Raw genomic sequence first — 25210 nt, forward strand, 5'->3', positions numbered from 1 at the left:
TCCCACTGAAGGAGGTAAGTGTTACAGGAGTCCGGAGGAGGGAAGGATCACTTCCAGTTTGGGCTCAGCCGAGAGGGACAGGGAGGAGAAGACCAAGAACCACCTCGCAGAAGACAGGGCACCAGGGGGCTGCGCCAGGAGGGGTGGGTGGGAGGGGCTCCATCAGCCAGCCGCCGGGCTCTCGGCCTCTGAGTGCACACTGGATAAGCCTCCTCAGCTCCGGAAGGCAGGCGCAGCCATGGGACCGGTAACAATCAAGGGAAAATGAGCAGAGGTACAGAACCAATTTCTCTACTCCCTTCTCCCTGCCACCCTGACCAACATTTCACATGGAAAGGGTTCCAAGCCCAAGCCCCTGAGGCAGGCTGACGTGGAGCAGAGCCCTCCTGCCAGTACACAAAGGCAAGCTTCCCTGGGTAAGCCACTGAGAGTTTAGAATTGTTTGTTCATGCAGCACAGTCTCGCCCATCCTGACTGGGCGGAAGCGTGTGGGCAGGAGGGTGACTGGGTAAGCACACCGGGGGTGACAGAGCTGTGCAGGCAAAGCCGGGAGACTCCACATACAGGGTACACTCGGTCTGGCTAGGGGTCCAGGTAGCTAGAGAGGAGTGCAGAACATCAGGGAATGAGACTGGAAAAGTAGCATAGTGTACATCGCAGAGAATGCTGACCACCAGACAAAGGAACACTCAATCAAGGAGGTGGGATGAGATGAGACTGGCCACTGAATGGGGCACCAGGGAGAGTGGGGACTGAGGACACCAGCACCTGTGATGCAATAACTAATGAGAGGTTTAAAAAAAAAAAAAGAAGGAACTAGAGAAGATCTGGAGCAGAGGGACAAGGAGAAGGGGATACAGGAGAGAGTTACATGAAATTAATTAGAGGCAATAGGATTTGTAGCTGTCTGGGTGCTGAGGGCAAAAAGAGAAGAAAGTCACACGTAGTTTGGAATCCAAGTAATCAGCAACAGTGTTTTCATTGTAAAGAAGCAAGGAATGTGGGAAAAGGCACTGGCTTCTGGAATAGAGTGATGAACGCAAGTGCAGTATGCTGGTTTTCAGCAACCTGTAGTAGCTGATAATATTTACTGAGTGCTTGCCACCCGGTCAGGTACCCGGCTGGCGGCTCACATGCAGCAGCTTCCTTAACTGCCCCGACAACCATCAGGGAGACGAAATGTGGGGCTGGAGCACAGGAGTGACGATGGGGTGAGCAATACAGAAGTGACAGTCATCCTCTGAAATCTGAGGCGTGGATGAGACGGCTGTGGAAGCCTGCAGAGGAAGGGGGGGCCACGGGCAGACCTTCAGAGATGGTGCAGGGGGAGGGAGAACCCCGTGCACTGAAGAGAGAGGTTTTTCAAAAGGGCAGAATGCTGGAATCCGATGGTAAGGAGGATGTGCAGGGCACCGGGGATCTGTGGGAGGGCAGCTGGACCAGGGTAGCAAAGGTGGGAGGAGTAAACAGCTAACCAACAAACAGAAGCAGCACAAAGGTGTGACTCTCAGAAGTGCGGTGAAAAATGAAAGGAAAAAATAACTCAAACTGCAGTCTGGAGAGAGAGGAGAGGAAAAAATATGAGGATGCTTGCAGATCGGGGAAAGGGATAAACAGCAAGGAAACAGTAACAACACAGAGAGAAGAGCCTTTTCCCAGAAGTGGGAGGGGCTGGGGCTGAAAAATCAGACAGGGGAGCATGTAAGGAAGATGGTGAAGAAGGTAAAAAAACATCCTGACATGGACATTCTTGGAATCCACACCCAAATCCATCCCCTCCTGCCCACCTCACTACACTGCATGGCATGTCCCATCTTACACAGGAGGCCTGGCACCAACAGTGCATCATCACCCACCCTCTGGTCCCTTCAGGCACCATGTCCTCCCAGTTCCCTGGGGGAGTGAGTCCAAACACCCTCTTCCTTGTTCTGTGCCGTGGCTTTCACTATCCCCCCACAAAACCAGGAGCAGCGGTCCCAATCAGGGACCTGCTTCTCTCTCTACCTGTTCAAATGCACCCATCTTTTGAGATCCAAAAAGTCTTTCTCAATCTCTCAAATATGAGGAGAGTCTTTCTTCCATTCAACAGCACAGGAATTGCTTGCTCTGTCTCATTACAACCATCGTGTTCTCTTTGTATTTAAGTTATTTGTGCACTTGTCTCATCCCCCACCACTAGATTCTAAGCTTCTTAAGATGTGGAATTACTTCTCTGCATAAATCTCCTCAGCCTTTATACCAGAGCTTTGTAGACAGAGAGTAAAGGTCTGTACTTTGGAGGCTCTGTCTTAAATACAGCTCCCTATACTCATTATGTGAAAAATAAACAAAAATAAGTAAAAATAAAATGTTTAAATTTTACAGGTGGGAGAAAAACAAAATGAGCCTGGGACATCCTGTGCTGGAAAGCAAGGAAGCGCTCAAGACTCCGGGGGCATGTTAACAAGACAAAGGAGCCAGCTTGAAGGAGCGCCCATGGGCCAAATCTGGGACCATCTAAGCATCAAAATCTGATGCTGCATGTTTTCTATCCATGTCCAAAAAACTGACTTTAATAGCAGCTTCTTCTATGAATCTAGGACGGCTATAATCATGGCCATGGTTTCGGATGTAACTTCGGCCAAAAATTAACCTGGCTTTAAGATCTCCAAGTCTTTGTAATTTATTCAAATTATAATACTTTTGTAAGGCATTTCAGAAATAGTGTACTTTACCTTGGGAAGAAGTGTATGGTTCTGTATAATGTCCATTATAATGCAGCTGGGGTGGGGGAGGCATCACATAGGGCTGGGGTTTAGGCTTTAAAGAAATGGAAAGTTGGAAATAGGGTTAAAATGCATTGCCTATGTAATACATCTAAAGTAATTCTCTGCTGGTTTCTTTCTCTCCATTAAAACCCTTCTAAAGGAGCCAAACATATTACATACGAAAAAATAAATATGAACACCCCATAGCTCTTACCATATCTGTCTTTTCATTGTTTCCCAGAATGGCAATGCCAGGCCCTGTGCACTGATATCAGACATCAGACAGCACAAGAAAACAAGCTGTATCCAAAATGTTAAGAGCAAGAAGGAACAGACACAAATCCCCTGAATTCTTTTATAAACAACTGAATATAAGAAGCTTATACGTAGTATATTTAATCATCTAGTATTTTAAATATCTACTAACTTCTGACTACTCTTGGTTAATAGTCAATATTTTTAATATTAGGTTGGACCCAACATTTAAATATGTACAATATAATAAATATTATATATATTACATAAATATTAGGCTTAACCTATGGAAAATTCACCGTGTCATTGGTCAAATATCAGCACACCTTTGTGGCTCAAACTAAAAATTAACACTGACAAAAGCATACGTTTTTAAGGAAGATGATGTCACTAAAAGAAAAAAAGCAATTGTATGTTTCCTTCTTTCTTACCAGAGACATCCTTGAAGAAGACCTCCTCCTAATTGGGTTCACTATGACGGTCTGAGTTTGCCTACAAAATAAGACATGTCTTTGAGAAGAGCATATATGTATATGCTCATATACACATAATTTCCTCATGCGATCAAAATAAGTTAGTAAGAAGGTAAAATGATAAATCTTGTCAAGCAAAAAAAGACAAACTCATCCAACTGTAAATTAGAGAAAAGAAAGGAGATCCCCTGTCCTTACTCGGGCCCTGGCCCCTTCCTGCTGCCCAGGTTCCTCTGACCGCACGCCAGGGTTTGAGCTCCTCAGGGAGCATCCGTCACCGAGACCACCAGAGGGTGGGCAGGAGTAACTTCCCTGGGTCCCCCCAGGTGGAACCTCTCTGGAGGGATCATAAGCAGAGGCCAGGCTAGAGGACCCACAAACACATCCCAAGGGCCTGGCTCAGCACTGACCGCCTCCATTAACAGTACTGAGGAGTGACCATCAGCTGCCAGCCTGAGCACCAGAAGCAACGGGAAGTGCCTTTAATTAAGAGCCTGCTAACCAGAGACTACAAACACTAATGAAGAGATAAGTTTGTAACTTCAGAAACAACAATCTCTATTTCCTCAAAGGAACCAAGACAGGGAAAGTAAAACAGTAGAAAAATTGGTTCAGCAGGCCTGTGGTAAATCCATTTACCTTTCTTTACAAAAAACTTCTCTGTCATTTTAAGTGTACTTTTTAAAAAGCAATGAGAATCTTAAGGAGTGTGGGCTGACATTTACCAGATAATCTGAGATTTTAAGCTATTCACAACAAGTTCCATCTTTGAATAAAAGTAGGTCAGAAACAAGAAACAAAAAAGTCCTTTTGTAATTCTATCTTTTTAAAACAGAGGCAGGCATTTTTTTTGTTCTTGTGTGTGGTTAGTTTTATTGCAAATAAGATATAGGAACCTAAACCCATAGGATTTTTGGCTTTGTTGGTGACATGATTTTGTCAAAACACTTTTTGTTTGTTGTTTGTTTGTACTGAGGGAGAGGTAATTAGGTTTATTTCTTTCTTTATTTGTAATGGCAGTACTGGGGATTGAACCCAGGACTTTGTGCATGCTAAGCATATGCTCTACGACTGAACTATATACCCTCCCCCAACCTGTCAAAGCATTCTTAAAAAAACCTTTTACCATCTGTTCCTGGCTCATGAGCTTATGTGACACGTGATTACTGATTACAAAAATATTTTATGATCCTTGGTTACAGTGTTGTAGGGACTAATTACTAGAAAATTCATAATCACAAAGTGAACACTTGCTCTATTTAATCAGTAAATTTGCCATAATATCAAATCTCATGTCTCATAAATTAACACTATTCTTTGCACTCTAACAACTAATTTTTTATATTCAAACTCTAAATGTTAGCTCATTTTTACAGATTTTTGAGATTAAAGAAAATCACTGCTTATTAGGAACTTATCAGGCAGCTACAATTGCTTTTATGAGTTGACTTTTTTAAATTAAATGCTTTCTTTAACAATTTCTTTTTATTATCATTGGAATGTATTAAAATTGTTGATGAAGAAAAGATGTCTCTTTTCCAAAGGATGCTCATTCTGCCAGTAATTTTGTTACTCAACAATAATAAAATGGACGTTAATTCCATTAGATTGCAAAATACCTCTATCAATTGGTAAAGCATTATATTGGTAAAGGAGGAGGAGAACTCCTTAGAGAAGCAAATCAGGAGGGTGTGCCTGAGCCTTTTTTTTTCAAACACTCCTTAACTACATATTAATACATTCCTATAATCAGTGTCCAGAATTTGAAGACACTGCATTCTGTAGCCTTGAAATTTACTTTCCCTTTGCTTAGACTCCATTGTCAGTGCTAGGTGTAGGCAAACTGGGTCCTTTGAAGTTTGTATTTAGTACAGAGACTCATGAAATTGACTGAAATTTTAAAGTACTATAAATTCAAAATTCAGAGAAAGGGAGAAAGGTTGCTGATAGAATCCTCCAACAACATGCCCAGAGTTGCCCATCCGGGAGCAAAAATAAACTTAAGTGTATTAAACACAGACTCTAAGGATGCAGAGCTTAGGAGCGTAGGTGGCAACTCCCACATGAGGGATCTATTTTGGCACCTTGCTGGTAGCACCCAGGATGGAGGTGACACTACCCCCGCAAAGGCAGCTTCTGCTAAACACAAACTAAAATGTCTCCCTCCTGCCAAACTGTCTGAAGTAGGCAGTCGCACCATCAGTTCTAATATTCTAACCTCCTCTTTCTTCTTGCCAACATTCTCGTAAATGCGGTTACTGTGAGATCAGCTATCCTAAACTTAGTACCCAAGACAGAATGGTGGAACTGTTGGTTGTGTTTTGGGGCAGTCACTATGCTGATTGGTGCTGCTAAAAATGAGACAGCTGAAGAACTTAGGAAGAAAAAAAAATTACTGGAATGTGTGTACTGGAGAAGCAAAATAAGAGAAGGCTACACGTGGTTACCTAATGGAATCCAAACTCCAGCCCCATGAGGGAGGCTGGTTATTACCCTGATTTTCCAGATGAGGAAACATACTTAGATGAAGTAAATTGCTCCTGCTCACATGGCAAATAAGCAGCAGAACTGGCATTTGAACCAGGCAGTCTGTCAGAGTCCTGAGCACGTGCTCCTCACAGCTGATTATTCGTCTGACCCCCCTCCCCAACATCAAAAGCTCTGCAAGCTCCACAAAGGCAAGAGGACACACCTGGTACCACTGGTGCCTGGCACACAAGGAGCACGTCAACTGTTTGTTCAACAATTAATGGAACAGTGACTGAGGCCTGAAGCTGATGCTCCCTGCTGAGCATCTAGCAGCCAAGTTCGTATTTCTAACAGCTGTCTGAACTTCGCTTTAGGAGCTTCCTTTCTTACATATTTATAGTTAGTGCAGAGGAGATTTTGTTGAACAGAAAGTTTGCTGGGTGGTGGGAATACCTAGAAAATGTTGGTCTCAATGACTTTCCTTTAATAGCACAGGGGTTGCTCCCTTCTTCCAGGCCTCCTAGTCTCTTCAGACACTGCAGTCGGCCTAGAATAAGTGGAGTAACCCTATCCCCTTCCAGGCAGGGCCCACTCCAATCTATCCCCCCCCCCCCCCGACCACAGAAGTCTGCAGAACAGAGGTGGCCACTGGCCGCTGTGTTCACCGACAGCCCCAAACTGCGGGGAACGCGCGCCAACCCTCTGACTGTGCTCAGCAAGTGGCCGCTGGTGGCTGAGTCTAACGTCCCTTTCCAGAGAAAGTCTACTGAAACTTCTACCACGTGCTTTTTAGGTTGGGGAATACCATCCTCCCCTTCCCCTCCCCTTCCCCTCTCCTTCCCCACAAAGAGGAGACAGAAAAGCCTCCTATACCAACACCCTTCTCAAGACTCTCCCAGGCTTTTCTCATTTAATTCAAGAGGCTGACTGTAGTTCTGGGGCTCGGCCTTGGGGGAGGGGGAGGGGAGTCATTTGACCTAAGAAACTGACATCTCTTAACTTCTATCCCAACCCTAAAGAAATGTTTAGGGCCCAGTATCATTTCTAACATTTTTCAGGCTTGGGTGACACAAAAAGATGATTCTGTCACCTAAAGTACTTTGAAAGTGGAGAGAGGGGGCAAGACTGAAGATGGGTAATGCCAGCCTATAAATTCTAACAGTCATCTAGGCCAAGGTTAGAGGAATCATGAAAGGCCATCCCAAACAGCATTAGACTAGGTGTCAGGACTCAGGAGTGGGGAGGGGGACACTCAGGAGTAAAGTCCTCCTTTCTGCACAAGCAGAATCCATCTCCTGAGCCACCGGTTGCTGCAGCCCGAACTCGACGCCCAGGATTCGCCGTCCAGTCCCAGACCTGCTGTGGGCTCCTTACGTGCCCATCACACTTGAGTTTACCCATCTGGACCACGAGAACAAGTCTGCCAATAATTCAGAGTCATTATCATCGTAAATGTGACTAAACACAGCCTAGGTTGAGAGCCTTAAAAGAAATGACCATAAAAATTAAAGTTATTTTCAGTTTTATTATCCTTCAAAATATTAAAAGCTAAGAATTCATTTCCTTTATCTGAGGAACAAGTGGTATATTCACTTCCCATAGAATGAAATGAAGTGGGCACCTTCCATCATAAATATTACACGGGAATAATCCATAGAAATGGACTTCCATACTCACTAGATGTAGAGTTTTTTTTTTTTTTTTGGATGTAGAGTTTTTTTTAAACATAATTATTTCACTTTAAAAACATTCATATTTTCCTTATACAGATATAATATACGCAACTTAATATAAATGTGGTTTTATTTATGTTTGACAATACATAGTAATATGACAAAAATGAGATTTCTAAGACGGAATCATTTACCACACACACACAAAAAAGCCCCAATGACTTATTTATTTTCCCTCTAAACTTTAAAACTATCATCAGGTGGCGATTTGCCAAAAAACCTTTTTTAAAAAAGTACTGACCACCACCAAGTAATGGATGTCTACTGGAAAGGGATATTTTATAGTTTATTCAAAATGACTGATTCTCCATCATTTTCCAGAAACAGAATGAGCTGAGGCAATGATGGCTTAATATTATGAACACTCTTAAACTTATGAAAGGCTTTGAATTTATGAAGAGGCCGTGGTCCAATAGACTGCATATCTACTGCTCTATGCAGAACATACTTCTGCACAAAAAATAATGCCCCTCATGGCTGGGCAGCCAGGCCAGCCCAGAGGAGCCCCAAATGCAACTACCTTGGACTAGTGGCACTGAGTTTAGCCATGAGGGGAAACACTTTCATGTACAAATGCACCCCGAACTCCAAGCAAGGCAGCAAGCAGAGGCTTCCCACATCCACAAAGAAAGCAAGGTTGGTGCTCCCTGACAGCTAATGTTTTCCAAAACCCCATCAGCAGACCTGCAGTGGGACTCATATAGAAACACAGGGGTGGTGGGGACAGAGGGAGGAGAGGCGGACAGGGGCTTCAGTGCTAATCGTTAGACTGTTCTCCTAAACAGAGTCTTTCCCTCCACACGTCCCAGAGGAAGGCCTGCCTCTTTGCTCGTTGCTCTTGACTAGAGCTTTTTTCAGACCCTGGGTCCCTATAAAGCGGAAAGCACCTCCATGGCATTTCCTCTTATTTCCCGGCCTAAGGAACAAAATGTCCTTTCCCCTCTAATTCATAATCAGTAATAAAAGTAAATCGACCTGGAGCAAAAGGGCTCTTCTGCGCTCTGACTCTTGCTACTGTCTCGCCAAGGCCTCCGTCACTCACTAAGCCCTCTCACTCGGGGTGCCTTGCCAGACCCTGCCACCAAGGTGCACGAGGAGGCCCTGTTCTCATGCAGCTCCATCAGACAAGACAGACACATCCGGTCCCCGTCAAAGCAGCAGACCGGCACTACTCTGATGGTCCAGCGTGGTGACTATGGCCCAGGCTCTCATCCCCCAGCTCCCAAAGACTCGCTGTACGGCAGGGGCACAACCCTTCATGTCTCTAAATCTCCATACCTTCATCTGTGAATGGGCAATAATAATTGTACCAAGCAGGGAGAAAATTAGAGGACATAAATGCTCTCAGCATAATGCTTGACAGAGAAAGTATTTACTGAATTAGAATTACAGGTACAAAACGGTAGGGAAAAAACTAGAACTTTGAATGTGGTGCTGAGGACTAAGCAAACTAAAAGCACGGTGGACCCCAGGGCAGCAGCGCTGACGCTGGATTTTGAAGAATGATGAAGAGTCCGCTAGACAAGAAGAGGAAGGGCATTCCAGCAAAGGCCTGGGGCTATGAGAGCCATCAGCATGGTAGGACTGACGGGTTACAGGAGCCAGGATCAAGGGTCAGCTGGGCAGATGGGCCCAGAGGAGATCACAGGAGTCTGCCCTTCATCCCACAGCTCCGGAAGGCCGGAGGAGAGGAGCCGGCCCAGACTGGCCCTGAGCTGTAACCGAGAGCAGTGCTATGTCTTTTGCTCCTGTATTCAGAAGACTGGCCAGAGCTGATGAGATGGGGCGGGTAGGCCTGATGGGAAGCAGCCAGAACAGACCAGAAGAGAGAGAACAGCTTAAAGAAAGGGTGTGGGAATGGAGTGAAACCAGGCTTCAGTTTAGATGCCATTTTGCTGGGAAGCCTTTCCTAACTTGGTGGATCTGGGTTAGGTGCCCTTCTCCGAAGGGCTCCCACAGCACCACAGACATCCCAAATCAGAGCTCTTCACACTTGCTCCTGTAGGTTCCTTCAACAAACTCATCAAGGCCAACTGTGGCAGCCCTTGCTCGGCGGTGGGAATACAGGGTAAACGCCACAGGGAGAGCGTCTGTGCTCTGCAGTGCAGTGGCGCTCACCTGCTGGGAGGGGATAAAGACAACAAGCAAGTAAACAAGTAACACAAACTCAAGTGCTTAGTGCTATGAAGAAGAAAACCACAGGGTAAAGGCATAAAGGGAAACAGAGCAGATGGGGAGGGGGATACACAGGGTGGTCAGGAACAGCCCCTCTGACCAAGGGCACCTGTGAGGAGACCATGACGCAATGAGGGAGCCAGCACGGGAAGACGTGGGAGGAGAGGGATGCAGGCAGAGGGAGGAATGTGTTCGCAGCCCAGAAAGGATACTAGTGTGGCTGGAACAGCGGGAGCAAGGAGGAGGGTAAAGGGAGCAAGGCTGGAGCCAGGCAAGGACCAGATCGCACACAGCCTGGCACTCTGAAGCATGATGGAGTGTCAACGCAGGTCTTAAGAAGAGTGACAGGGTCTGACTGACGCTGCACTAAGACCGTCCTGGCTGACTGTGGAATGTAAGCTACAGGCAGGGCAGGCGCAGATGTGGAGAGTCGGAGGGCTACGGCAGTATATTCCGGGTGACAATTATGGCAGCCGGCACTAAGTTATTAGCTGAAAAAGTAGTGAAAATGATCAAGTTTCAGATATATTTTGAGGCAGTGCTGGCAGAGCGTGCTGATATACTGGACATGGGATGAAAGGGAAACAGGAATTAAGCAGGACCTCCGGGTTTGTAGCCAGGACAACTGGGTGACTATGATACGCTGCCACCTGTCGAAAGAGTAGGAAGCGGCAGATTCTGGGGCACGAAGAGGAGGAGCAAATCAAGAGTCTGGTTTTACCCTTAGAACGTACAGCACCGAGAGTCAACCCTAATATCAACTGTGGACTTAGGGTCATGATCGTATATGAATATTGCCTATCAGCTGTAACAGATGTGCCCCACTTGCAAGATGTAACAATGGGGGATTAGGAGGAGGGGGAGATGTTGGGGTATATGGGGACTCTTGGTACTTTCTGCTCAATTTTCCTATAAACCCAAAACTGCTAAAAAAATTTTTCTTTTTAAGTTTGGTTTTAGGCATATAAAATTTGAGAAGCCTGTGAGGTACTCAAGTGGAGATGCCAAGTAGATGGCAGGGTGTGAGAGTCAAGAGCTCAGGGAGACGACGGGGCTAGATAATGAAGTCGGATGCACTTTCAGTATAAAGATGGTACCATGAAGCCTGAGTCAAGCTGAATCCCCTAGAGAACAAGTGTAGATGAGACGAGGTCCGAGGACTACACCAGCAAAGGTGACTGAGAAGCAGCAGCCTAGAAAGAGGACAAACAGGAGAGGAGGAGTCCTGGCAGCCAAGGGGCGCAGGGTGCAGGGAGGAAGGCCTTCGTGATGGCCAGAGGTTAGGTGCTTCCCAGCAGTCAAGTACAAGAACTCCTGAAATGACCACCAGTTGAAGGTCACTGTCACTCTGACAAGCGATGGTGGTGGTGTGGCAGCTTAGGGGAAACAGGGTGGAAGGAAGGAGAGAGAGCAAGATTATACAACTACTGAAGATATCTGTTATGAAAGAGAAAAGAGACATGATCCCGCGGCTAGAGGGTATGTGGAATGAAGGGAAAGAATTTTAAGAGGTAAAATATTACAGCTTGTTCATATCCCGATGGGGATAATCCAGCAGGAAGAAGGAGATCCACATGGGCTGAAGAAAATGTACATTAGGAAGAAGGAGTATAAATTCTTGCAACGTCTTGAAAAGCTGAATAATCTTTTATTACTCAAAATGCTGCTTTGAAAAATTCCCCTTTAGCTTTCAAGAATTAGAATAATTCTAGAAACTAGTTGAAAGAAATCTTAGAGGCATATCTGTGTAGTTACTAGAAGTTGGTCCAAAGGTGAAATTTTTAAAATTGAGAAAATTTTAACATGCAAAAGCAAAGATGTTACAAAAATGTTATGAAAATGGTATCTTTTTTTAAAAAATCTGCCTTCTAGATGATATACTGTAAGTCAAGGCAAAAAAAGGTCTAAATTCATCATTTTCTACAATTTCCACAAGTCGGACATACTTACAGGCTACACTGATTTAGTCTGTAAAATTTGTGTCGTGCGACACAGAGTCTCCACACATATTTTGCTGTTTCCATGTCTTCCTAGTAAATAAAATATGCATAAAGTAAATGAAAGCACATCTACAACTTGATACAGAGCTTTTCTGAGAACATGACAGATTCGGGTGACATTATATCCAAGCACCTTTAACAGACTGTGATTCTCATTTTCTAATACTGCACCCATTGTTCAAATGTTATAATTAGGATTTAAATCATAAAGATAAAAAAAACCTGCTCAAAGTGTGATTCTTGTATCAGTTTCAAAATGACTTAGAAATTTTAAAATTATGAAAATGTCGACTTTTATTATTGACAAAGAGCTACCCAAAGATATTTTAAACATTTGACTTCGAGACTCATAGCCTTTGTCAAGAGAACAGAAGTAACTATGAAATAGTGTTTCTATAGAGCTATTCCCTTTTCAGTGGAAATTAAGATTATTAGTGCTTACTTTCTCACCTATTTACAGTCCCTTAAATTTAATTCAAGATCATCAGATAGTATTCATCCAAAAACTCATTCATTCATTCAACATTATTTACTAAGCAACTACTTTTTGCCAAGTTCTATTATGTGAAATGGTATATTATAAAATTTTATGCTTTATAAAACTATAATTTTAATGCTACCACCCAAACATGCACACAGAAATGTTAACTTCTAGGAAAAATATTCTATACCAGTTCCTAATGTTTACTCACAGTTTGAAACTGGATGGTCTCCTCTTTATTTGCCAGCTCTAGTGCAAAGAAGGACTTATTATGGGACATGTTAGCAATATCATGCCACCTAAAGAACGACAGACAGAAAACGGCAATGTGAGTTCTCATGGTTTTACTGAGACAGAATATGTGACCCTTCCTTCTTGAGCTTAACGTATAAGCTAATGTTTTTTAATCATTTTAGAAAGAAAACAGTTGTTCTAATCAGCTAGCATGCATTTTCTAATTGAAGTGACCACAGCTAGTTGCAAAAAGTAAATGCACGTATACTAAATGAAGGCAGCGTATTTAAAAATGTAAAATCTATTTATCCTCATTTGCTGGACTACTTTGATCAAAGATCCCCTCTCAGCTGGTTGCCAATGCCTCCTTCATTCATTCAACAAACATTTTCAAGGGCACCAACTATGACGTACCAGAAATTGTGTTAGGGCCTAAGATACTAAGATGAGTAAGGAACAGTGCTTCCCCCAAAGGGGCATAGTTGGAGGGTGGGGCTGAGAGAGAGAATGTAGAAGCAAACAAATACTGTTAAATTCTGCAGGTATACAGGGCATAATAAGGCATAAAAGTAGAGGAGAGGTGCTCTGAAAGCTAGTGAAGCAGGGTGAAGATAAAGTTCAAATGCTAGGAACCCAAAGAGTGAACTATTCTGGGTGTGTTCACCAGGATTCAAACTCCGATTGCGAACTTTCTAACTGTATTTTACCATGTTCAGATTTTATATATTAGTATTTTATTATGTAACTATAATTTTATAAAAGGGAAAAATAGGTCTGGAAGAAAAAAATTTACCCCCTTTTATGCTTCTCTATTATGTTAAGCTTTATTTAAATTTATTTAAATAAATAAAATTTATTTGTAGGAATTTGGTGTTCAATTGTTAAACCTAAAGATTATTAGCATCATATTAAAGAAGGCAATTTCAGAAATCCCTATCCAGCGAGATGAAGGAAGCCGGCAGGATGTCCCCAGTTTTCCCGTGGCCTTCTGAGCAATGCCAGGGCCCTGCCCCTCTGGTGCAGGCCAGAGCCATTTTCTGACCGCCCCCCAACTCAGTATGCTGGGAAGACGATGAACAGCTTGGGGACATGAGGGCAACTGCCAAAAGGAAGCCACCTGACCCACTGCAGGACAGTCTAAGCGTGGGGATCTGCTCCTCAAGTCAGGTACACGCTTCCGTGGTCATCATCACCATGGAGAATTCAGGGCCCAGAAGGTAGTAAAGCAAAGGAAGTGAAGGTAGAGATGTCAGCTTAGAGAAAAACAATCTGAAAAGGTAAAACTAGTTCTAAGGAAGAAATAGCAAAAATGGTTTAGAAAGTTTTAATAGTGGGGGGAAATTAAATTCCTCTTAATAAAAGAAGCTATTTAAGACAGTGATTAAGAGTCCAGCTTGAAGTGGAGAATCTGAGTTCTTGGTTATGCCAGTTCAGAACTGGGTGACGCTGGACAAGTCACAGCTTTTCTAAGCCTCAATTATCCCGTATGGAAAATGTGGTAATCCCCTCTGCTCGGAGTTGCTGTGAAGATTATCAGAGAAAACACACAGAAGGTATTCAGCATAGTACCTGGCTCATAATAATCAACCAAGAAATGGTAAACCCAAAGGGACCAAAACACAAAAATGCTATGTTTTACCACTTAATGAAAAGAATATAAACTAAGTTTTTCATCAAGAGACAATAGAGTCAAAGTAGAGTAAAATTGGCAATATTTCTATGAAATGATACTTTGGATTTTCTAGACTATGGATTTTAAGGAATGAAAAGGCAGGGATTGGACAACATGGTCTAACTTACTATCTATAAGATATAAATTGGGACACAGAATACTGAAAAGGAAATTAAATCACCTGCAATCTCACTGTTCAGAGTCGGTCACTGTTAGCACATTACTATATACTCTTTGTGTCCTTCTTACTAGATACATTCTAAGATTTCCGTAAACGAATAGCATCACATTTGTATAATCAAGAAAAAAAATGAACGTTATAAAAAGTAACTGAAGGGAGGAGGATATAGCTCAAGTGGTAGAGTGCATGTCTAGCACACACAAGCTCCTGGGTTCAATCCCCAGGACCTTTTCTAAAAATAAATAAATAAACTTAATTACCTCCCCCCACCAAAAAAAAAAAAAAACCAAAAAAGTAATTGAAATTTGATTACATATTGGTATTTTAGGAATTTTTGTACAAACTAGAATCAGAAAAAGACCTAGATTTGCCCCAAGAAATAGCCCTAGAAACCAGAGATCAAATGAAAAATTCACATCAAAACAAAGAATGGCCTCAGTATGGTAAGTAAAGGTCACATATTTTTAAGCATTTCACAGGCACCCATCACTATAAGCACTATATTCTGCAACTTGGTTTTGAAGAATCTTATAAAAACCACCACGGCAGTGGGGTGGCATTTTATTCTAGGAAGGGCATGTTTCTATTTCCCAATCAGACCCGGGGGTGACTTACCTGTGAGCGCTATAACTAGCATAGGTACTAAAAATACCACCAACAGGAACCACAAAGCCAACAGAAAGATGTCAGAAAAATACCTAAATATCACAGGAGGCCTTCCATTCTTATGTTTCACAAAGATGCCTTCGAGACACGCTCCGATGGATATGTCGCTGCCTTGGCTATCCTGAAAGGAGAAAGCGCAACAGGAAACACTCAGGCGGCAGAAGCAAAGACCTACAACAGCTACATCTACTTCCCTGTGTTTCCCAGACACAGAATGTCCAGAAGACCTGCGTGAAGGGAAAAAGTCTGCAAGGTGTAAACGTGCCCTCTTGTATATATGTATGAAAACAGAGTTGGGCTCCTTAAGGAACACTATTTCAAGAGCATTTCCAAGAACGAACTTCGAAACAGAAATGTGTTTTACTACAAAATTTGGTCACAAGGACCTCAGCTTTTAGGTTTGCAGACTTTTGCACGTCTTCAGCCTTTGCACAGCAGGGCGCCCCTGCGCTTGCCCACTATTCTCTTAGAATTATTCAGGTTACTTTTGGAGAGCCCAGTCCTTGTGCCAAGCTTACCTTCGCAGGGTAGCTCTCCTCGCCGTAGCCATCCATTCTCTCCACCTCCTGCATGTACAGCATTTCAGCATCAGGAGCAGTGAGCCCTCTGCAACCCAGAAGAGGTTAGTCAGATTATTCACAAAAACTAAAAAATTAAAAAAAAAAAACAACTATGCATCAATTTGGTGTAAAACATCATAAACATTTCAAGTTTCTAAGCATTGTAGTTAGTTACATCAATCTATCAATATTTACTGAAAATCAACTACATGCAAAATAACTGTTCTGAATGCCGAGGGTTAGTTATGTAAGATCCTATCCCTTGTACTCCAGGCAGGCAAGGGGAAATGTAGGAAATAAAACAACTGCCTAAAAAACCTTCAGTGAAAGCTAGAATCCTTTCTAAACCACCGAAGTACCAGGCAATACTAAGCATTGTGAGCTAAATGCCAAATGGTAAGTACTGGAAGTAAGGGTTAGAAGATGGAAATCCTTCTCAGCTCCAGTGACAGAATGACACGGATGGGTGGGTACGAAGGCGGTGTGGGTAAGGCCGGCACTCAGCTGCATGGACACCTGCCTCTCCAGCCTCATCGTCTGCTGCTCCCCTACACCACAAGGAACCCCACACTGTGACCAACCCTAACGGCACTTCTTTGAATAGCCCATATGCCCTGATGCCTCCAGGCTTTGCACATGCCAGTCCCGCTCCCTGGTATACCCCTCACCGACTTGTGCACCTGGTCAATCCCTAATATCCCTCAGGTCTCGGGCTTCTCTGTCACCTCCTGTGGTTGCCTGGAGCCTAAGTCAGATGCTCCAGCTCTGAGCAGATCCATCACATTCTGTGCACACCTCTCCCCCGCACTCATTATGAGCTGTAATTACTATTACAGCGGGCTGTCCTGCCTCTCCTATAAGGCTCCAGAACAGGGAATATATTCTTTGATGGCAGGTCACTGTTCTGTTTACCTTTGTGCCATAGCATCTGGCACTCTGCCTCATACAGAGTAACAGCACTAAACTATCTTTTAATGAGATGTACAAATGAATGAATGAAAATAACAAAACACAGAGTGATGTGTGCCTGAGGGATTAACTATGCTGCAAGAAGAGGTTCATATGGACAGCAGAAGGTAAAGCTGGAATGGCAGGATTTAACCAACTTGTGGGAAGCCTTTAATCCCCGGAGTAATGAACTCAGGCTAGCAGAAAGCAAGAAAAGACTCGTGAACATTTGAGGAGAAGAAGGGAAATAAGGTGAAAGGGATTATTTTAGAAAGATTAATCTTTTGTGAGTGACTGTATGGATTCGAGTGGAGACAGACTAAAGACAAAACGTTATTTTTAATGGGAGGAGATGAAAGACGGTTACAATTAGACAGACCTCGGTTCAAATCCCACCTCTACCACCTGTAACTTTGGGCAAGTTATTTAGTCTCTGTGAGCGTGATTTTCCCAATCTGTAAGGAGATAATAACATTTACCTTAAAGAGTGGTTATAAGAATGTAATGATATATAAAGTCGTCTTAACTGCGTGGTATTCAGTTCAGACTAAGACCTAGCCTTCTCTAAGAGAGGGTTCTTCTTAAGGTCAATACATAGATTCCCAAAGAAAGTCACTGTCTACCCAGAGGCAGGGGTAGAAAGCACCACAGTTCCCAGCACAGCTTACCCAGAGGGCTGGAGGGGGGCCGGGGGTGCTGTACCTGCCACATCATGAAGGAAAACAAGTCTCCCTAATCTTACATCAACCTACACAGGGCGAGGTCACCACCGAAACTCTTCATACACGGCAGGAAGAACTGGCACACAGACTGGCTGCTTTCAACTTTCCCAGTTTCATCAATGATCAAACATGAACAATAAATGAGTTAACGTGGGTAAGTGCTCAGAGGAGCATGGAGCACACAGAGAGTGCTCTGCAAATGTTGGCTCCTCGTAACTAGCAGTGGTTGCAGCAGCAGCAGCAGCAGCAGCAAAGGCTGAATGGTGTCAGCGCACGGTTCAAACTCAAACAGGCGTTAGTTCTACACTTCTTCCGTTTCTCGGCCTGACCTGTATTTCTGATGCAGCAAGGCCACTTTTTGGGTAGCTTCTTCCAGTACCTTTTCATCTTGTAACCACCCCTGAAGAAAACACACTGCGGTGAGTATGTAAACAAGCCACCCAAATTTCCTAGAAGAATTCATGCTGTTACTGACTCTTGTCAACCAGCAGGCAAAACTAGGACTCTATTAATATGTGAAAGCTTTGCTTAAGTATATAATTATAATCTAAGGAATTAAGCTTCTGCTCAGGAGCCAAAACACTTGCCCTCTTCTCAGTTCATCTCCGAGAAAGTTTCAGATGGTTTATTTCAGGTTGGTAACACATCCATCAGCCAGTGCCAAGCCCAGCACATAATAACATCTTGTGCGTTCCCTGGCTGGCTGCGTGGACACTCAGGAGAAGCCTACCACCTCCTGTAGCTGTTCCAATGCACCGTTTTCCCGTCAGTTCCATCAGTAGGGACTTTAAAAACTAGAAGGTAGTGTCTTTCTTTCATCTACTCCTTAAATTGCTGACGAGAAACCAAATTCATTTCAGCACAACTTTATGAGGTTTTGAGCCTTCAGTTAAAAGCAAACCTTCTGTGTGGTTCCTCAGAAGCTGGAAATGAGTCCCTCTCTTTAAACTCACATCCAAACACAAAATGACTTTCTCTGGCTGCGGCCCAGTGACCACAGATCCTTCAGTTTCTGTGGGTTTACAAGGACCAGAACACCACAACAGGGAAAGCCTCTGAGTTGTTGTTTATAAGAAGGAATTGATTTTTTAACGCTATTCCTGCCTAGTAAGTCTACCATACGGACTTCATTTCAGGGGTTATTAAGGGTATAGAAATAAACTGTTTATTAAAAGGCCCAATGTCAAAAGAATTCTTACCACAGGAAACAAGGCAAATTTCTGAAGGAAGTCCTGGGATTCATACTGATCAAAGTCACCAAAGTCAGCTATATAAAATGACAAATATTCACATGTCAATTATGTTTAATTGGAAGCAAACATGCACAACTAAATTCAATGTGCAGTAGGCAGATGGTGTGCTTATGATTCGGAAGTTTTCAGAAGTCAAATTTGCCTTACAGCTTATAAAGTATGTATTTCTAAAATATCTTTTTAAAAACATTAATTGTGTAAATGTAGGTGTCTTGACTTAGAAAAAATGCCTTTAATAAAGTGAAAAAACAAGTTAAAATCATATATAAATGACTTCATTTTTTATCACTAAAAAATAAACAAAACCTACCCTATAATCACATGTCCTTACTTATGCCCAGAAAAATGTCAGGAAGAAACCAAACAGTTCATAGTAGTGGTTGCCTCTAGGGGACAGAATTAGATCATCTAAACATGTTATAGGATGTATTTGTTTAGAAACTTTGAGGGTTGTTAAAAAAATTGACAGTTCAGCAAAAAACTTATGGAAAAATTAACTCTTAAAGCCAAAGACGACACTTAAGAAGATTCAAAGTACCTTGAAAAGGAATGTGGCTCCATATATATCAGGAATCTGTTTGTCTAGAAATGATACATGTCTCCATGCCTGCTAGTATCTGAAGGGATTTTATTCATAATTCTTCTGATTAAATTTCAATTCCCAAGACTAAATGTCAGTTATCATTTGAAATAATGCCCATTGTAAGTCTTCCCAAAGTATATTACAGGCACGTAAATATTTGTCACGTGAAAAATGACAATTAAACAACTCAAAAATACTTGTGAAATGCAAAACTATTTATTATGATTGATGCTCTATAATCTAGGACAACTATTTAAGAAACCAAACAAATGACGCATGCTTACAGTATAAGCAAACACGACCTCCTTGTTTGGCTGATCTTTCTTCCGAAAATACTAGCTAGCCGCAGACCCAGTCCTTGAACTAGAGGAACACGCAGCACGTTGAATGCTGTGTGCGTGTGTGCGTGTGTGTGTATTTCCTCTCTACTTTTGGTCTGTTTGCTTGGTTGACATTTGATAACATGCTTAACCTTCCTGAAGGCTGAGGTAATCCACTGAGGTAACCCAAGCTCATTTTTCCCCACAAGGAAGCCCCTTAGATAACAGAGTAACATATCACTAATGTAGAAAACTACTCTATAGTACTTTCTATAAAGTCAGTTACTTTAAGAATCCCTTGCTATTTCTGTTTGACACACATTTTAACCTGATAGATCTATTACATTATCAACTGCCGTTACTTACCTTGAACAGCTAAGCCTGCTAGCTGAATTGCTTGTTCTAATGTACAAGGAATGTTTCCTTCCAAGATATCTTTCTTCAGCTGCAGATAATACTGATACCTATTTTTAAAAAAAAGGTCAATTTTTAAAAGTCAGTATCAATATTATCCCAATTAAGACACAATGCATGTTATCATAATTTCGTAGAGGAGCATAAACTAGCCAAAATCTTAAGCTCAGATGGTTTCGAAGAATGACAGAAATGTCCCTGACTGTATCTATACCTGCAAACACACACACACACACACACACACACGCACACACACAATACAATCAATTTATTGAGTCACTTATCCTTAACTGTATTTATTTCAAAGCTACAAACTACTATAATCTAGAAGACAGCTGGTCATCTGTCTGATACCCTGTAGTAAAACAGTCTCTGAGTTTTGTTCTTCTTAGATAAGAGAAACACAGAATCAATGGCCAATCTTTACTTTAAAAACTCTAATTAGTAACTTGGTGATGTAAGACTTTCCCAGCCCTGGAAAGTAAAGCCAGAAGGAACCGGTTCCTGATAATTCAGACCAGGCTTATATTAAAATACTCTTTGATGAAACACCAAACAGAATGGCTACTAAGATGCTTTCTTAATTCTCCTGTAATGGGGCTTTACTTCTGTTAACGCTTTCAACATATAGGGCACGAGTAACCAGCACAAGCTTTAGTCAGGCAGACCTAGGTTAAATTCCAGATCTCCAACTTAGCATTTTGCCCGAACCTGGGCAAGTCATAATCTGTGGGTTTAAATTTCACTAGGAAAATAGGGTACCATTACCCCTTCACAAGGCTGAACATATCAAGGCATATATGTAACAGTCTTAGCATGATTCCGCTAACACATAGCTGGCATTTAATAAACAGCTGTTGTCATTACTATCAGCAGTCATCTACTTTCAGCCAACCATCAATATTTCATCTGTCAATTCTCCATTTTGATAAAGGTCTACAGTGAAGATGTATTCTGCCTTCCTGTTATTTATTCACCTAGGTAATTACTAGGGCCTACTTTGCATCAAGCATTGTTCTAGATGCTGGGGATACAGTGTTCAATGAAGATCCACCAACCCTCTGCCAATACAGTCTACAGAACCATCTTGAATCCAGAATCTCGTCCAGGTTTGATGTCTATGTTTATTGTCTATGAAGCACAACTCAGTTACAGTTCACAACTGAATTCCCGAGAGCCTGCCCCTTTAATTATCCCATGCGCGTCCTTACATCACCCTATTTTAGCTGCCTCTGAGGTTTCCATTCTTTGTTTTGTCAGAACCTGACCAAAACACCATCCATTTTAATAAGAATCATTTAGATCCAACTTATCCCCTTCTACCTGCTCGTAGCAGAATCTGTAGATTTCCCTCAATCGGCAAACAGAATGCTGGTAACTCTGAGATCTTGCCAAAGAGGAGACCTCGAAACTTTCTTCGGGTGGCTCCTTTCAAACATCTACTTAAAGGCTGTATTTATAGAAGTCTATCTATTGAGTATGCTGTCCACATATTCCACTCTCAGTATTCTTGGTTCTCTCCTTAAATCAAATCACTGGAAAGCAGCACATCTGGACCACATTAACTTAGCCTCTCACAGAATTTTTTTTCTTTTTTTGCCATACATTGTATTTTTGCTGTTATGAGAGTTGATTCCTCCACATATTCTCATTGCTGGTTCAATGTCTTTTACATAAAATCCCCCCAGAAAATTCCCTTTTAAGTGATAATACTAGGAAAATCTGTCATGTTTGCAAACTGGGATGCTCTTTTTTATCAGATAATGAAGTTTGGGACTCATAATATTCCTTCTGTTGCCATGACTGCCGTGAAATGCAGAGCTAAAATCCAGGCAGAGCCAGTCACCGACAACCCTCGTGCTACCCTCCTGGCCACTTTCTCCACCGTTTAACAGCCACCTTTTACTGATGAGGAGCTGGAGCTCAGAGATTACACAGTACACTCAAATCCACAGGGGAAGGCCCCACTGGGGTTTGAATCCAGGTCCAAATGACCCCAAAGCTCATGTTCTTAACTGCCACAAATGTCCAGTTAGAGATTTTTCTAGTATTTTCATCTTTATTTTTTAGAATTTTTATACTATAGTCCATAGAATACAATGGTTGAGAGCAAGGACTCAGGAGCTAGCCTGAGTTTAAATCCCAGGCCACTGCACACTACCAACGTGACCTTGGGCAAGGGAGATATTAGCCTTTCCGTGTCTTGGTTTCCTCACCTACAAAACAGAGACAGTAACAGTACCTACCTCATAGGATTTGTTGTGAGAATTAAATGAATTAACAAGTAGAAAGAGCTTGGGATAGTGCCAAACATACAGTAAAGAACAGAAGTGGTTGCTTTTATTATCTTTCCTTATATTATCCCACTGTCCCTAAAGTCCTTTAATGGAAGCAACCAGGATGTGTGCGTGTGTGTGTCTGTGTGTGTGTGTGTGTGTGTGTGTGTGTATTACAGACCATATTATATCTTCAATAAATGTTTCAGTACATGAGTCAAAGTGGTCCGCTGCTGTTTTCTCCTTTTGGCTCTGCTTCTCTCTTCCATATTTGTATCTCAGATCTGCTCTATAGTCAAGGCATGCTTATCCCTACAACGTGATTCTGGATTTTTGGTTTTTTGCATCTTTTCCCAGTAATCATCTGCGAACTCGGTACTTAAAAAGAATATTTCACAAACACAGGGCAGTACCAAATTCTCCCATCCTCTGGGCAGTGTGTTAAATATCGTATGAAAGGCAAAGTTAAAGAAAATATGGGTTAAAAAAATGGGTTTAAAAATCTAAGAAAAGATATGTACACAAATAACTATAATGAAAGGCTATGACAACTGCCATCTTGACATAAGTACAAGCAAATTCTAGGACAGAGCTCATTCCAGCCTGGTGAGGGGAGGAGGGGAGGATGTCACAGAAGCTTTATCGAGGAGGTGCCTTTTGAACTAAGATTCAGATGAACAGGATTCCAGTACATAAATATAAAAGACAGGGGTAAGGCACAAAGGTGAAAAGGCATGCAGCATGTTCAGGACCCTGCAAGCAGTGAACTCAGCGTGGCTTGAAAGTAATGTTAAAAACAGGGTTAAAAAGATAAGGCAGTTGTGGATTTTGGAGAATGTGAAAGGCAGGCTCAAGAATGCAAATTTTATTCCTTGGTTTTTTTTTTCTTTATCTTCAAGGGGAAAAAAAAAAAGACCATTTAGTTCCTCTATGCCATTCCCTCATACATTCTTCCCCTTCTGCCTTTGTCCCGTCTAAGTGCACTAATTGGCCAAAACCCCCTGACCTCCAACACCCCTCCATCTGCCCACTGACCTCCCCCACCTGTGCATACACGGTTACTGGGGTCAGAACTGGAAGGGCCCTTCTTCCACACATTTCCTTGATGAGTAAACACAGATTTTGTGTCTAATTGTTTTTTTAAATCTCTCTCATTTCACTGTTACAAAGATCAGAAACAAATCAACAAAAACATGACAGATGACATCACAATAAGAAGAGTTCACAGCCAGGGTGAAAACATCATTCTGTCCTTTAATCATTCCCTTGTGCCTAATGAACCCACAACTCGTGCAACATGCAGTAAAGCACATACCACATACCAGAACCTCCACGTAATACTGTGGCTAAAAATGTGGGGCGAGAGGGCAAAGTTTGGTCTTATCTCCTGACTTCAACCTTAGTTTCACTTTTTAATCCCACTAGATTTCCTAAAAACAAACAGCACATTATTTCTTACCTGGTAATCTCCTGCTGCAGCTGGGAAACAGAAGGCACATAAAACACCACTCCAAGGTAGACAGTAGGTTCCAATGCATATTTATCCAGCTGCTTCTTTAGAGGTTTTTCCAAATCTACCCACCGGCGCTGATTTTGCTTGTTGTAGTACCAGAGGCTGAAGTAAGTGATCTGGAAAGAGGGAAGGTCACTGAAGGAGGCAGAAACGCCCAAAAGAATTGCTCTAAACCATGACCTGGGATCAAGTGACCACAATCTCCTACTGCGTCTCTTCTCAGAAAGGGACCACAGCAAAACCTGAAGGGGGAGAAAAGGCCAGAGCTTCCCGTATCTAGATACTCATTCAGGAAATAGAAGCAAAAAGTCAATTATCCTTACAGACAATTTCTTGAAACCTGCACAGAAAAACACCTAGACGTCAGAATGCAGCAGGTGCTATACAATCTTACACAAGTTCAACAAAAAACATACTGAAAAAGTTTAGTTTTTAAATTATCAAAATACTAAATATATAATAATTAATATTTTTTAATAAGCATAACTGGGGTTCTACCTAGTTGAATTCTGACTAGATTAGTGTTCATCCAACTTATCACTACACTCAATTTTGGCTTCTATAAATAAATAATTTCACGTAAATATTACAAATTCTAGTAATAAAGATGCAATTGCAACTCTTTTTTGTCCCTCAAAGTTCATTAGATACAAATTTTAAGCAACTATAATGCTGTAGGTAAATACACATACAGACAGATACAGTTACACACACACACACACACACACACACAGAAAAGCTATACCTAAAGCAGTAAAATAACTTAAGTGTCTTACCCAGAGGTTTACGAAAAATACCCAGATATTAGCATTCAGATCTAGGGGAAGGGTGTACAGCTCAAGAGGTCCTGGGTTCAATCCCTAGTACCTCCACTAAAAATAAATAAATAAGTAAATCTAATTACCACCCGACCAACCCCCCCAAAAAACATCTCAGATCTCAGCTGATGTGTAACGAAACTGTTCAGGTAAACCAGTCCTAACCCTGGGCTTGGTCATCACCTTAAAGGGTACTAATGCACTTGAGGGTTGAAATGACAGCCTTGGGTCCCTGCTGATATTCACCTCAAAATCAATTTACAGACCAAGGCAACTGGAAAAATCACTGCTTTGTTCTAGACTCAGGAGCAACAGTGTCGAATAGAACTTACTACGATGATGGGACTGTTCTGGATCTGCACTCTCCAATGTAACAGCCACGAGCCACATGTGCCTACCAAGCACCTGACATGTGGCCACTGCAGCTTAAGAACTAAATTTTTATGTTACTTAACTTTAATTGACTTAAATAGCTGCAAACATCTAGTGGCATTGTACTGGATAATACAGCTTTAGAGTAACAACAAATAAAATGAGAAGTAATAATACTCAAGCTACTTCTTTAACCTGTAATCCTCAAAAAAAAGTTTTCAACTTACAGAGAAAAAGAGTAATTATATGAACATGTCCTCTATATTAATTTCATCTTATAATTTTCTACAAGGAAAGAAAGACCTGTCAATAGAAAATGTTGCTTAAAGTCTGAAGTCCTGTTTA

At 42.1% G+C, this 25210-nt stretch overlaps 1 protein-coding gene across 2 annotated transcripts in view; it reads right to left on the reverse strand.

The window, feature by feature from the left end:
• Positions 1-25210, reverse strand: part of PTPN21 (protein tyrosine phosphatase non-receptor type 21) — a 63297-nt gene that overhangs the window by 13966 nt on the left and 24121 nt on the right. For both annotated transcript variants that reach the window (XM_006208176.4, XM_072963552.1), the window contains exons 3-12: positions 23622-23791; positions 19839-19936; positions 18516-18583; positions 17646-17716; positions 15605-15692; positions 15119-15207; positions 12545-12632; positions 11803-11882; positions 3434-3494; positions 2715-2799 (exon numbers count right to left, since the gene is read on the reverse strand). In XM_006208176.4, coding sequence (XP_006208238.1) covers positions 2715-2799; positions 3434-3494; positions 11803-11882; positions 12545-12632; positions 15119-15207; positions 15605-15692; positions 17646-17716; positions 18516-18583; positions 19839-19936; positions 23622-23791 — 898 coding nt within the window. The remainder of the gene's footprint in view (positions 1-2714; positions 2800-3433; positions 3495-11802; positions 11883-12544; positions 12633-15118; positions 15208-15604; positions 15693-17645; positions 17717-18515; positions 18584-19838; positions 19937-23621; positions 23792-25210) is intronic.

The sequence above is a fragment of the Vicugna pacos genome, chromosome 6, assembly GCF_048564905.1.
Source record: "Vicugna pacos chromosome 6, VicPac4, whole genome shotgun sequence".
Lineage (NCBI taxonomy): Eukaryota > Metazoa > Chordata > Mammalia > Artiodactyla > Camelidae > Vicugna > Vicugna pacos.